Here is a 14,581-nt window from a genome sequence, read left to right on the forward strand (position 1 = left end):
TTAAACAACTTAACGTAGAAGATAATAAGCAAAGTCTGTCTAACATACCAGACTCTTGCCACATCAATGTGTGCAGAAGCAGAGAAAGAAATGCCAGCATGTAGAATTTGCATTGTTTGAAAGTAAATTAACATATCTACAGAAATAAGCCACACCAAGGGTCAGACATGAAGAACAAATAAAACTTCACTGCCTGCGAAAAATACAACATTTGATTAAGTGCCTATTTTAGATACAATACGGTAATGAATGGCAAGCGATGAACAAATATGGAAGGACAAACTTGGAAACAAAAACAGACACATGATTAGTTTCAAATGCGGACACGTGTCCTTATGTCGAGTGAGATCTTTAGCCAATTCTGACTTTTTAGCCAAGAGAAGTTAGATTCTGGGACTTTGCAGGTTCACTCTTAGGGTTTTAATATCCCAGTACGTGCAATGCAGTTGGCTAGAAGGCTAAGACTCTAACATGATCGGGGTCCAACAGCTGGGTAGGTTTTCCCATTCAAACTGCAATGACATTATTTTTGGTAAATCTGTTTTCCGAGACATGTAGCTGATACCATTCGTCGATATTAAATTTGTTGGAACATTCTGTTATTCAGTCTCCTTGAGTTGATGACTGAATAATATATTTCAGTGTATTCCGAGACCAAATTAAGAATTGAGGGTCACTAGGAAACACGTAGCCAAACCTAATGGAGGAACTAAACAGGAAATCACTCATTCGAAGAAAACACAAAACGGAGGTGAAAACAAGACGTTCAAACCTGTCTCTTCTGATTTCTTCTGCAGCTTTTCCTTCAGCTCTTCAGGGTCTGAGACGGGTACATGCATAACCAGAACACACAAACAGGTCAGTGAAAACATTGGCGTTGGTTACAACTAGCACGCTACCCACGTAAAACAAGACGAGACACACATTGAGGGAGAAAAACAGGTCTGCCAAGCTTTGCTGCTCAATGTTGGAGGGCGAAGCTGCTGCAGAAGCTTTCCCAATAGCAAGATCTGCACCAAAGGAAGCAACCAAGGCCTTGATAACAGTGAAACCCACAAAATAATCCATAATTAAAACCACAAGGCAGAAGGATTATGAACAGCATTTCAGATGTTTTGAAATACCACGCAGATTTTCTGATATTTTGTTTTCAGAGAAAAAGGCAGCGCACCAGTATGCATGCAAAGTAAATAAGCATGAAAATTCCTGCATGGGTTGGACCTCATTCATGCCTCCGCTTTTCTTCTGTGCCCTGACCAGGTCCCCTATGGATCGCCAGCAAGCCCCCTACAACATCACTGCATGGAGATCTAAAACAGGAGACGTCATAACAGGCCACCTACATTTTCCCCTCACCTGACGGGAGGATTTGATAAGGGTCCTAATCCTTAGAGCTCCTTAGAGATACCACCAGGCAACTGGCAACATGCTGACGCTAACAAAGATATTAAATAAAAATTGGTCAATAACTCTAACCTTTCCCATTATCTCGCCTTTCCCAAATGCCAGTCCACCATATTGTGCTCCACATTTTGGGGGTGCAGGCCACTGCTACCCACCACCTTACAAACCCTGGCAGTTGAAGAAAACCTACAGGTAATGACAGCGATGCACATGAATGTGGTCTAAAGCTATGAGGTTCTCTGACATAATGTAAAGTTTCTTAACTGTAGATGTAGTTTTGCAGCTTGAAGAATTTTCTGGATTCAAATGCTGTGCTTTAGTCTGCCATCTAGTGGGTGGGTTCGGAATTTTTAATACAAAATTTTTTTTCAGTCCATCTTCTTTTTCTACTTTATAGGTGGGCATCAGTGGAACCTCCATTTGGTGTCTTCCTTGTGAAATCATACTTCCTCCAGCTGTTCCCACCTTGTTTCGCCATTTTAAGATTTTTATTTTTATTTTTCTCCCATCTTCTTGGTGGAGGTGGGTGGGTCGCTTGTGAATCCAGAAAATTCTTCGAGATGCGAAACTACTACACCTTCTGGTAAGAAACGTTTGCAGCGTGAATCTTTTCTTAATTCACATGCTGTGCACTGATATTAAAGCGGTTTTAATTACTTTGGTGGCTGGGTTTAAGATGGGTATTGACTTGTAAATAGATACTTTAGCACCCTTGGTCCATCCTGAGCTTCTTTGCTCATTTGAATGTCAATGCAATAATGTTTTGTAAGCGTGTGTACTGATGACCAAGTTGCTACCGTGCAAATTGCTTGTGTGGATTATTTGACATAAAAGCAATGGTTGCGCCCTCCTTCCTTGCTCAGTGTGCTCCTGGTGTGATCTTTAATGCTTGACCTGCATGGTTGGGACATAACTGAATTATTCACGCAATCCATCCTGCAATTGCGATCTTTGTAACTGGTTTCTGTAAGTAGCTTTCTGAGAGGGATACAAACAATTGCTAAGTTTTCCTGAAAGGTTCTCTCTTTTCAATGTAGTCATAATGGAGCGTCTTGCATCCAATGTGTGCAATGCCCTTTCAGTGTGTCTCTTTGGATTTTGAAAGAAACTTGATATTTGACTCGATTGATTATTGTGAAACAACCTTTGGCATGAACTGTGGATCTGTTCTCATGACAATTCTGCCCTGAATTTGTAAGTAGGGTTCTTGCATTGTGAGTGCCAGTAACTCACTAACCTGGTGTAGAGAAGTAACAGTTACTAAACAAGCATTTTCAATGCAACAGGTCTCGCATTTGTTCGAGTTAGAGCTATTAGCGTTGTAAAGCAAAAAAAATTAAAAATAAATAAAACCGTAGCGCGATCGCGCTATGTAAAATGCAGCGTGATCGCGCTGCGTGGAAAATAAACAGATAAAGTAGTCCGGACTCCAGGCTGAAAACATGGAGCCTCGTATGTTTTTGGTACTTTACCGGTGCTGTGTACGTGGGCTAAACACAGGAAAAGGCATGACGTATGCATGCCTTTCACAAATGAAAGCAAGCGGATTTTAAAAGGCAAGCCCACGAACCAATGTAAGTGACTGACGTGGCATGGGCGTGGTTTCAAGCCCAAAGAGAGATTACAGAATGGACGGAGCACTTTGTGCTCGCCCATAAAGTGTACAGTAGCTTGGTGTGATGGCTCAAAGGGTTCGTTCACGAGTTGTGTGAGAACTACATTTAGGTTCCATGTGGGGGCTGGTTCCCTTCTTAGTGGTGCTATCCTTATTGCATCCTCTAAGAATCTTTTTACCACTGGGGCTGTGAAAAAACTTCTTCCCATTTGGCCTCTTGTGTAGGCTACTACTGCAGCTAGATAAACCTTTAGAGATGCAAAGATGCATATGTAAGACCCTCTTGTAAAAGGGTAATTAAATATCTTAACAGTGTCTTTTCCCTTGTGATCTTCTCGTTCAACCTCATTTTCCACACACCAAAGTGAAAATCTTTCCCACTTTGCCATAACATTTCCTAGGTACTGTTTTTCTAGCTTCCTTTAACATCGCCATTGTTCTTTCTGGTAACCTTGTGTCTCCACATTCAAAGTCTTCAGGAGCCACACTGTTAGTCTGAAATATTCTGCTTCCGGGTGCAGAACCCTCCAGTTTCACATTCATAGCAGATCCTGTGGTCTTGATAGTGTTTGAAGGTTTTTTTGAGCTAATTGCACTATTTCTGAATACCAAGTTTGTCTTGCCCATTGCAGAGCAATTAAAATCAAGGTCATGTGACTCCTCTTGCATTTGTTGATGACCCTGTGTAACAGTGGAATTGGAGAGAAATTGTACGCAAATATCACTGATCAGTTTCGAAAGTGCATTCCTCAGTGACTGCGGGTGTGGCTGTCCGGAGGCCAAAGTTTGGCATTTTGCGTACCAAGGTGTTGCAAACAGATCTATTGTTGGTGTACCCCACTTTTTGAAACTCTTCTCCACCACTTTCTGATTGAGCTCCCACTCGTGAGAGCATGAGGCCTGTCTGCTTAGTCCGTCTTCCTCGCAATTGTCTTTCCCCGGCAGAGGAATCGCTTGAATCTATATGTTCCTCTGAATTACCAATTTCCAGATTTGCTAAGCTAACCTTGAGTGGTGGATATGGAGTCCCCCACCACCTTGTCCGTTGATGTAAAACATGGTTATTGTATTGTCTGTTTGAACTAATATCTGCTTCCCTTGAAGATGTATTTGGAAAGCGTTCAAAGCTAGAAAAAATAGTCTTTAACTCAAGGATGTTGATGTTCTGTACTGCTGCCCGATTCCTCCAGATTCCTTGTATTTCCACAGAGCCCATGTGCGCTCCCCATCCTATATATGCGGAGCGTCAGTGGTTATCATTACTAAAGGAGTTAGTTGCAGAAATGGCCTTCCTTGTGTTATTTTTTTCCTCTGTTGAACCACGCAATCTCCTCTGGAACCTTTTGCGTGACAACCACCAGATCTTCCCAACTCCCTGTCGATTGAGACCACTGTTTCTGAAGCCACTCCTGGACTGGTCTCATATGCAGTCTCACATATGGGGTCAAGGGAATGCATGATGCCATCTTTCCCAATAATTTCCCTACAGTCCTCTCTGTCAGAGATTGTCCCTTCCAGTAACGGCCAATCTCCTCCAGAAGAGACCAAGTCCTCTTCTCGCTGGGGAATGCCTTCCCCTGAATCAAATTCAATCTTGCTCCCAAGAAAATGTTTTCCTGTTCTGGAGATGACTTTTCTATGTGTAATGAGAAACCTAGAGTGTACTGTATCTTCATCACCATTATAATGTTCTGCTTGCATTTTTTGAGCAAGTGTGCTCTTACTAACCAATCGTCTAGGTATGGATATACATGAATACCCATTCTTCTTAGGTGTGCTGCCACCGTTCCTAGGCACTTTGTAAAAATTCTTTGTACTGACTTTATTCCAAATGCTAGTATCTTAAATTGATAATGTCTACCATAAACCTTAGGTACTTGTACGGTGCGTTAATTGGTACATGCAAGTAAGCATCTTTTAAGTCTATAGTTGCCATATAATCTCCCATTTGCACTTGTGGAATAACTTCTTGTAAAGTAGTCATTGTGAACTTTTGTAAACCGGAGATCTAGAATAGGACGCAGGGATATGTCCACCTTTGGTATTAGGAAATATGTAGAATAATTTTGTTGGTTGATTTCTTGAATTGATACATGTTCTACTGCTTGCTTGTTTGATAGTTCTTTGACTTCCTTGAGAAGACTAGCTATTTCCTCCCTGGAATGGGTCTTCCTCTTTGGACCTCTTGTTGGAGGGAATTTGTCTAGTTCCATGCAATACCCTAACTGTATTGTGTTTAGAACCCATTTGTCTGAAGTTATCTTCCTCCACTCCTGGAGAAGGTTTTGTAATCTTCCACCTAATGGTGTGCTGTGATGGTATTCTGCATACTCGATGTTTCCTGTTTCTGATGGTATTTGTGCTATAGTTGTTAATGGAATACAGTATTGTTTTTAGTGGGAATTGTACCTCCTCTAAGATGGTTGTCGTCCTCCTAGAAAGGAATTACTTCCCTGCTGTTGGTACTTCCAGCTTTGTTGTGATGCAAAGGTCTGAGTACCACCGTGGAAGCCGAATGCAAAATCCCTGACTAGAATGAATCTCTAGAGTCTGGTCGTCTTGCAGAGAAAGACCCCCTTCTAACACCTCCATGAAACTATAGTGTGCCCATGGACTTAGCTGTTTCACTGTCTTTTTTTTTGCTGGTCAAAGCTATCATCAACTGAGATCCCAAACAATTGTTGACCATTAAAAGGGGTATTAATTGTATTTGCTTGCACTTCGGGCTTAAAACCAGAAATTGCCAGCCACGAGTGACGTCTGAGTAACCCTCTTCATCAATTGGCTACTAGATGTATCAGCTGCATCCAGTGCGGATATTAAGCAAGCGTTTGCCTTGTTTTTACCACTGGCTACCAGACTTGCTGCTCTCTTTTTATATTGTTCTGGGAGATACTTCATTAATTCTCCCATCTACTCCCAATGCTGATGTGTATGTCTGTTCAGCAGGGCATTTGTATTTGCAATGTGCCCTTGGTTTGCCGCACTCCGCTTTATCCCACGGCCCAGGAGTTCTATTCTTTTACTTTCGTTATGTGGGGGTGGCCATGAATTTGAGAGGATGTTCGCCCTAGGCGTGCCAGCGGAAGGCAATCGTTTCGATGCAGAGGCTCATTTTTCTTTGGACTCTGGCGCCTTAGCGGATTTTGCTGACTCTTACCTCCTTTCAACTCTTCTTCAGCACTTCGTCCCAGACTGCTATGTTCTTATGCTCACCCTTCCAAGGTTTTTCCTTCCGCTCACTCAGCGACACTTTCCTTATCAATTGAAAGTCCCACATCTTTAAGGGATGGTGTAGATTTTTTGTCTTTCTCCGAGTGATGCAAAGCAAAACAAACGCTGTGGGATAGCGTAACTGGATGGACGGAATGCGGAACCAATCAAACAATCACCCCCAGTCACAGATCTTGGTTTAATCCATCCATTATTTTGCTCACCATGCCACCCCAGTTTGAACCCAGCCATATGCAAATCAGTCTTGACCCTGTTCCTCATGGGAACAGTTCAGCCCGAACTGCCAGGCCAGGTTCTCCCTGGACCGGAAACAAGCATCCTGGGACCGGTTTCGGGGTTTCACCCCTCATCAGGATTCAAGCTAGCCTGGCTGATGAGGGGTGAAACCCCGAAACCGGTCCCAGGATGCTTGTTTCCAGTCCAGGGAAGACCTGGCCTAGCAGTTCGGGCTGGACTGTTCCCATGGGGAACAGGGTCAAGACTGATTTGCATATGGCTGGGTCCAAACTGGAATGGCATGGGCAGCAAAAAAACTATGGATTTAGGCCCAGATCACTGTACTGGGGGTGAATGTTTGACAATGTTCAGCATTCCGTCCATCACTTCTTGTTTTTTGCTTTGTCGCCCTAAGTGGGAAGGGTATGCCCAGACGTGGGTCCCTTGCTTCCCATGCCACTGGATTCAAGCTCGCCTGGCTGATGAGGGGTGAAACCCCAAACCGGTCCCAGGATGCTTGTTTCCAGTCCAGGGAAGACCTGGCCTAGCAGTTCGGGCTGGACTGTTCCCATGGGGAACAGGGTCAAGACTGATTTGCATATGGCTGGGTCCAAACTGGAATGGCATGGGCAGCAAAAAAACGATGGATTTAGGCCCAGATCACTGTACTGGGGGTGAATGTTTGACAATGTTCAGCATTCCGTCCATCACTTGTTGTTTTTTGCTTTCTCCGAGTGATGGGCCATTCTTTGTTTCGCTTCCACCCTCTGTGTCTTCGGAGTAAACACAGAGCAGGTGTTACAATCTTCACTCCGATAGTCGCGCAGAAGACAGATTACACAAAAGATGCTCATCCTTCTGTGCGTATGTGTGATGGCATTCCTGCAGAAGCGGAATTTGTTTTCTCCATCACTTCACACCACCCCAACGCACGCTCCTCTCCCCCCCTCCCCTCAGGTCTGGGCATTCTCTGCCCTTTGCTTTGAAAGAAATTCTCCCTCCCTAGTCTGTCTGCTCACTGTCAATGATGTTCTCACCCTTTGAAGTTTTTCACCAATTTTTTCGCCAATTCTTTGACCACCTTCCTCGAGTTGGAGACACGTCTGCAAAAAACCATCCAGAACTAACGGCGGGGAAAAAAAAAAAAGAATATGAAGATGGCGACCTAAGGTGGGAACATCTGGAGGAAGTATGACGACATCACAAGGAGACACCAAATGGAAGTTCTGTCAACGCCCACCAACAAAGTAGAAATTGAAGATGGACTAAAAAGCTTACTACAAAATTCCAGAACCAACCACTAGATGGCCAAATAATGCACAGCATGTGAATCCACAAAAGATTCACACTACAAAAACACACTACATTTAGTATCAAACTTTAGAAGATACCTTTAATGCTGCACAAATATTGCCCCACTCTAAAGTGCAGAAGACTCTACACACACGCACAGACCTGCCAACTCACACGGTGCTACTGTGTCACACGGTTTCAGCTCCCTCTACACAGTTACCCAGTGAGGAGCTGAAATCCCACGGTGGCAGGCAAAGTGAGCTGGAACCCGCTGAACAGAGTGGATTTACAGCTCGTCTTTGGAAGCTTTGAACAGCTGATGTCCATTAAGGTGTGTGAAAATACCCTTTGTTTTTTTTTTTGAGGTGGTGGAGGACTTGGTGGAGGACTTGGTGGAGTGAGGAGTGCCTCTTATATAGGTTTCGGCAGTCAATCCCACGCCCTCTAAAGCCCAGCTCACTCACACAGTGACATTTATTTAAAGGTTGGCAGGTATACATGTCCTGCCCCCCCCCCCCCCCCAAACCCCCCTACAAGTGATGCCTTGGCTCTTTTAAGGTGTGTAAGGAAAATGTCACTTACCCAGTGTACATCTGTTCGTGGCATTAGTCGCTGCAGATTCACATGCTGTGCATAGTCCGCCGTCTGGTGTTGGGTCGGAGTGTTACAAATTGTTTTTCTTCGAAGAAGTCTTTTCGAGTCACGAGACCGAGGGACTCCTCCTCCTTTGTTTCCATTGCGCATGGGCGTCGACTCCATCTTAGATTGTTTTCCCCGCAGAGGGTGAGGTAGGAGTTGTGTATGTTAGTCATAGTGCCCATGCAATGGAATGAATAAGTATGTACAAGATAAAGGTTAAGGTAATATATTTACAAATGTTGGAGATTACTTCCAAACGGCTACAGGCTCCCGGGGAGGCGGGTGGGCGCATGTGAATCTGCAGCGACTAATGCCACGAACAGATGTACACTGGGTAAGTGACATTTTCCGTTCGGTGGCATGTGAAGCTGCAGATACACATGCTGTGCATAGACTAGTAAGCAGTTATCTCCCCAAAAGCGGTGGTTCAGCCTGTAGGAGTGGAAGTAGTTTGAAATAAAGTTCTTAGTACAGCTTGACCTACTGTGGCTTGTTGTGCAGATAGCACGTCTACACAGTAGTGCTTAGTAAATGTGTGAGGCGTAGACCATGTTGCTGCCTTACATATTTTGTTCATTGGAATATTTCCTAGGAAGGCCATGGTAGCGCCTTTCTTTCTGGTTGAGTGTGCCTTTGGTGTAATAGGCAGCTCTCTCTTTGCTTTAAGGTAGCAGGTTTGGATGCACTTAACTATCCATCTGGCTATACCTTGTTTTGATATTGGGTTTCCTGTATGAGGTTTTTGAAATGCAATAAATAGTTGTTTTGTTTTCCTAATTAGTTTTGTTCTGTCAATGTAGTACATTAGTGCTCTTTTGATGTCTAATGTATGTAGTGCCCTTTCAGCTATTGAGTCTGGCTGTGGAAAGAACACTGGTAGTTCTACTGTTTGATTTAAGTGAAACGGTGAGATAACTTTTGGTAAGAATTTTGGATTGGTTCTTAGAACTACCTTATTTTTGTGTATTTGAATAAATGGTTCCTGTATAGTAAACGCCTGAATTTCACTTACTCTTCTTAGAGATGTAATGGCAATGAGAAATGCAACTTTCCACGTTAGGTATTGTATTTCGCAAGAATGCATGGGTTCGAAAGGTGGACCCATGAGTCTTGTTAAGACAATGTTGAGGTTCCATGAAGGAACAGGTGGTGTTCTTGGTGGTATAATTCTTTTTAGGCCTTCCATAAATGCTTTAATGACAGGTATTCTAAACAGTGAAGTTGAATGAGTAATCTGCAGGTATGCAGATATTGCTGCGAGATGTATCTTTATGGAAGAGAAGGCCGGATTTGATTTCTGCAAATGTAGTCAGTATCCTACTATATCTGTTGGAGATGCATGTAATGGTTGAACTAGATTATTATGGCAGTAGCAAACAAATCTTTTCCATTTACTTGCATAGCAGTGTCTAGTGGATGGCCTTCTAGCTTGTTTTATGACCTCCATACATTCTTGTGTGAGGTTTAAGTGTCCAAATTCTAGGATTTCAGGAGCCAAATTGCTAGATTCAGCGATGCTGGGTTTGGATGCCTGATCCGTTGTTTAAGCTGTGTTAACAGATCTGGTCTGTTGGGTAGTTTGACATGAGGCACTACTGACAGGTCTAGTAGTGTTGTATACCAAGGTTGTCTTGCCCATGTAGGTGCTATTAGTATGAGTTTGAGTTTGTTTTGACTCAATCTGTTTACTAGTTATGGAAGGAGAGGGGGAAAAGCGTACGCAAATATCCCTGACCAATTCATCCATAGAGCATTGCCTTGAGACTGCTGGTGTGGGTACCTGGATGCGAAGTTTTGGCATTTTGCGTTCTCTTTTGTTGCAAATAGGTCTATTTGAGGTGTTCCCCAAATTTGGAAGTAAGATTTTAGAATTTGGGGGTGAATCTCCCATTCGTGTACTTGTTGGTGATCCCAAGAGAGATTGTCTGCTAGCTGGTTCTGGATCCCTGGAATAAACTGTGCTATTAGGCGAATGTGGTTGTGAATTGCCCACTGCCATATCCTTTGTGCTAGGAGACACAGCTGTGTCGAGTGTGTTCCCCCCTGTTTGTTTAGATAATACATTGTTGTCATGTTGTCTGTTTTGACAAGAATGTATTTGTGGATTATGATGGGTTGAAATGCTTTCAACGCTAGGAATACTGCTAACAATTCGAGGTGATTTATATGAAACCTTCTTTGATGTACGTCCCATTGTCCTTGGATGCTGTGTTGATTGAGGTGTGCTCCCCACCCTGTCATGGAAGCATCTGTAGTTATCACGTATTGTGGCACTGGGTCTAGGAAAGGCCGCCCTTTGTTTAAATTTATACTGTTCCACCATAGAAGCAAGATGTATGTTTGGCGGTCTATCAACACCAGATCTAGAAGGTGACCCTGTGCCTGTGACCATTGTGATGCTAGGCACTGTTGTAAGGGCCTCATGTGCAATCTTGCGTTTGGGACAATGGCTATGCATGAGGACATCATGCCTAGGAGTTTTAACACCATCTTTGCATGTATTTTTTTGTGTTGGATACATGGCTTGTATGACTTTGTAAAAATTTTGAACCCTTTGTGGACTTGGAGTGGCTATCCCTTTTGTTGTGTTGATTGTCGCTCCCAAGTATTGCTGTGTTTGGCACGGCAGAATGTGTGACTTTGTATAGTTGATGGAGAACCCTAGTTTGTAGAGGGTTTGAATGACATAATCTGTGTGGTGTGAACACTTTGTTAGGGAGTTGGTCTTGATTAGCCAATCGTCTAGGTAGGGGAACACGTGTATTTGCTGCCTTCTGATATGTGCAGCTACTACTGCTAGACATTTTTTAAAGACTCTCGGTGCGGTTGTTATACCGAACGGCAACACTTTGAATTGGTAATGTATTCCCTTGAATACGAACCTTAGGTATTTCCTGTGCGAGGGATGTATCGGTATGTGGAAATACGCGTCTTTTAGATCTAAGGTTGTCATGTAGTCTTGTTGTCTCAACAGTGGTAATACTTCCTGTAGCGTGACCATGTGAAAGTGTTCCGATTTGCTGTAGGTGTTTAGTGTTCTGAGATCTAAGATTGGTCTCAGTGTTTTGTCTTTTTTTGGTATTAGAAAGTACAGTGAGTAAACTCCTGTGTTCTTTTGTGGACCTGGTACTAATTCTATTGTGTCTTTTTGCAGTAATGCTTGAACTTCTAGTTGTAGAAGGTCTAAATGCTGTTTTGACATATTCTGTGTTTTTGGTGGGACGTTGGAGAAATTCTATGCAATAACCATGCCGGATAATTGCTAAGACCCAAGTGTCTGTTGTTATCTCCTCCCAGAATTTGTAGAACTGGCTTAGTCTTCCCCCCGCTGGTGTTGTGTGAAGGGGTTGAGTGACTTGTGAGTCACTGTTTGGTTGGTGGGGTCTTGGGACCCTGAAATTTTCCCCGGTTTCTAGGGAATTGTCCCCCTCTGTATTGGCCCCGAAAGCCTCCCCTTTGGTACTGTCCCTGGTAGGTAGACAGTGTTGTTTGTGAGGTACTAGCTTGTGTGGTTTGACCTCGAAACCCCCCTCTGAAGGTTGTTTTGCGAAATGTGCCAAAAGTGCCTCTGCCCTGCGGGGAATAGAGTGTGCCCATGGCCTTAGCTGTGTCAGTATCTTTTTTCAATTTTTCAATTGCCGTGTCCACTTCGGGTCCAAACAATTGTTGTTCATTGAACGGCATATTGAGCACTGCCTGTTGTATCTCGGGTTTGAAGCCGGATGTGCGCAACCATGCGTGCCTCCTTATGGTTACCGCGGTATTTATTGTTCTTGCAGCTGTATCCGCTGCATCCATAGAGGAACGTATTTGGTTGTTGGAGATATTTTGTCCCTCCTCAACCACTTGTTTTGCCTGTTTCTGGAATTCTTTGGGTAGATGCTCGATGAGATGCTGCATCTCGTCCCAATGGGCTCTGTCATATCGCGCTAGGAGCGCCTGCGAGTTAGCGATGAGCCACTGGTTTGCAGCTTGTACTGCAACCCTTTTCCCAGCTGCGTCGAACTTGCGGCTCTCCTTGTCTGGAGGTGGTGCGTCGCCTGATGTGTGCGAGTTGGCTCTTTTACGAGCTGCTCCTACGACAACTGAATCTGGTGGCAGTTGTGATGTGATAAAAGCAGGGTCCGTGGGCGGTGCTTTATATTTCTTCTCCACCCTTGGAGTTATTGCTCTGCTTTTGACAGGTTCTTTAAAGATCTGTTTAGCGTGCCTTAGCATTCCCGGGAGCATAGGGAGGCTTTGATAATTGCTATGGGTGGAGGAGAGGGTGTTGAAAAGGAAGTCATCTTCGACAGGCTCCGAGTGTAATGAAAATGTCACTTACCCAGTGTACATCTGTTCGTGGCATCAGTCGCAGTAGATTCGCATGTTCTGCAATAGCTCGCCATCTGGTGTTGGGCCGGAGTGTTACAAGTTGTTTTTCTTCGAAGAAGTCTTTCGAGTCACGGGACCGAGTGACTCCTCCTTTTGTCTCCATTGCGCATGGGCGTCGACTCCATCTTCGATTGTTTTTCCCCGCAGAGGGTGAGGTAGGAGTTGAATTGTAGTAATAGTGCCCATGCAATGGAGTGACTAAGTATGCACCTATTTAAGGTTGAGATGATACATATATAAATAATTGAAGGTAACTTCCAAACTGCTACAGGCTCCCGGGGAGGCGGGTGGGCACATGCGAATCTACTGCGACTGATGCCACGAACAGATGTACACTGGGTAAGTGACATTTTCAGTTCGATGGCATCTGTCGCTGTAGATACGCATGTTCTGCATAGACTAGTAAGCAGTTATTTCCCCAAAAGCGGTGGATCAGCCTGTAGGAGTGGAAGTAGTTTGAAATAATGTCCTTAATACGGCTTGACCTACTGTGGCTTGTTGTGCGGATAACACGTCTACACAGTAGTGCTTGGTGAATGTGTGAGGCGTAGACCATGTGGCTGCCTTACATATTTCTTGCATTGGGATGTTTCCTAGAAAGGCCATGGTAGCACCTTTCTTTCTGGTTGAGTGTGCCCTTGGTGTAATGGGCAGCTGTCGTTTAGCTTTAAGGTAGCAGATTTGGATGCATTTAACTATCCATCTGGCTATACCTTGTTTAGAAATTGGGTTTCCTGCATGAGGTTTTTGAAATGCAATAAAGAGTTGTTTAGTCTTTCTGATGTTCTTTGTTCTGTCAATGTAATACATCAATGCTCTTTTGACATCTAATGTATGTAGTGCCCTTTCAGCTACGGTATCTGGCTGTGGAAAGAACACTGGAAGTTCCACTGTTTGATTTAGATGGAACGGTGAAATAACCTTTGGCAAAAATTTAGGATTGGTCCTTAGGACGACTTTATTTTTGTGTAGTTGTATAAAAGGTTCCTGTATAGTAAACGCCTGAATCTCGCTTACTCTTCTCAGGGAAGTAATGGCGATGAGAAATGCCACCTTCCAGGTTAGGAACTGTATATCGCAGGAGTGCATGGGTTCAAAAGGTGGACCCATAAGTCTAGTTAGGACAACATTTAGGTTCCATGAAGGAACAGGTAGTGTTCTTGGTGGTATAATTCTCCTAAGGCCCTCCATGAATGCTTTAATGACTGGTATTCTATATAGGGAAGTTGAATAGGTAGTCTGCAGGTATGCAGATATTGCTGCAAGGTGAATCTTAATGGAAGAGAAAGCTAGGTTAGATTTTTGTAAGTGAAGCAAGTAACCCACTACATGTTCTGGAGTTGTGTGTAATGGTTGTATTTGATTAATATGGCAGTAGCAAACAAACCTCTTCCATTTACTTGCATAGCAGTGCCTGGTGGATGGCCTTCTTGCTTGTTTTATGACTTCCATACATTCTTGGGTAAGTTGTAAGTGCCCGAATTCTAGGATTTCAGGAGCCAGATTGCTAGATTCAGCGATGCTGGATCTGGGTGTCTGATCTTTTGGTTGTGCTGTGTTAACAGATCTGGCCTGTTGGGCAATTTGATGCAGGGTACCACTGATAGGTCTAGCAGCGTTGTGTACCAGGGTTGCCTTGCCCAAGTTGGTGCTATCAATATGAGTTTGAGTTTGCTTTGACTGAGTTTGTTTACCAGGTAAGGAAGGAGAGGGAGAGGGAGAGGAGGAAAAGCGTAAGCAAATATCCCTGACCAGTTCATCCATAGGGCATTGCCTTGGGATTGTTTGTGTGGGTACCTGGATGCG

General features: G+C 43.8%; 1 protein-coding gene across 5 annotated transcripts in view; it reads right to left on the reverse strand.

Moving 5' to 3' along the window:
* Window positions 1–14,581, reverse strand: part of CAD (carbamoyl-phosphate synthetase 2, aspartate transcarbamylase, and dihydroorotase) — a 617,432-nt gene that overhangs the window by 150,814 nt on the left and 452,037 nt on the right. For 4 of the 5 annotated variants that reach the window (XM_069233593.1, XM_069233596.1, XM_069233595.1 and 1 more), the window contains one exon: window positions 773–820. The exons of the other annotated variant lie outside the window; for it this stretch is intronic. In XM_069233593.1, the coding sequence (XP_069089694.1) occupies window positions 773–820 (48 nt within the window). The remainder of the gene's footprint in view (window positions 1–772; window positions 821–14,581) is intronic. 5 annotated transcript variants of the gene reach the window in all.

Source organism: Pleurodeles waltl, chromosome 5, assembly GCF_031143425.1.
Source record: "Pleurodeles waltl isolate 20211129_DDA chromosome 5, aPleWal1.hap1.20221129, whole genome shotgun sequence".
Classification (NCBI taxonomy): domain Eukaryota; kingdom Metazoa; phylum Chordata; class Amphibia; order Caudata; family Salamandridae; genus Pleurodeles; species Pleurodeles waltl.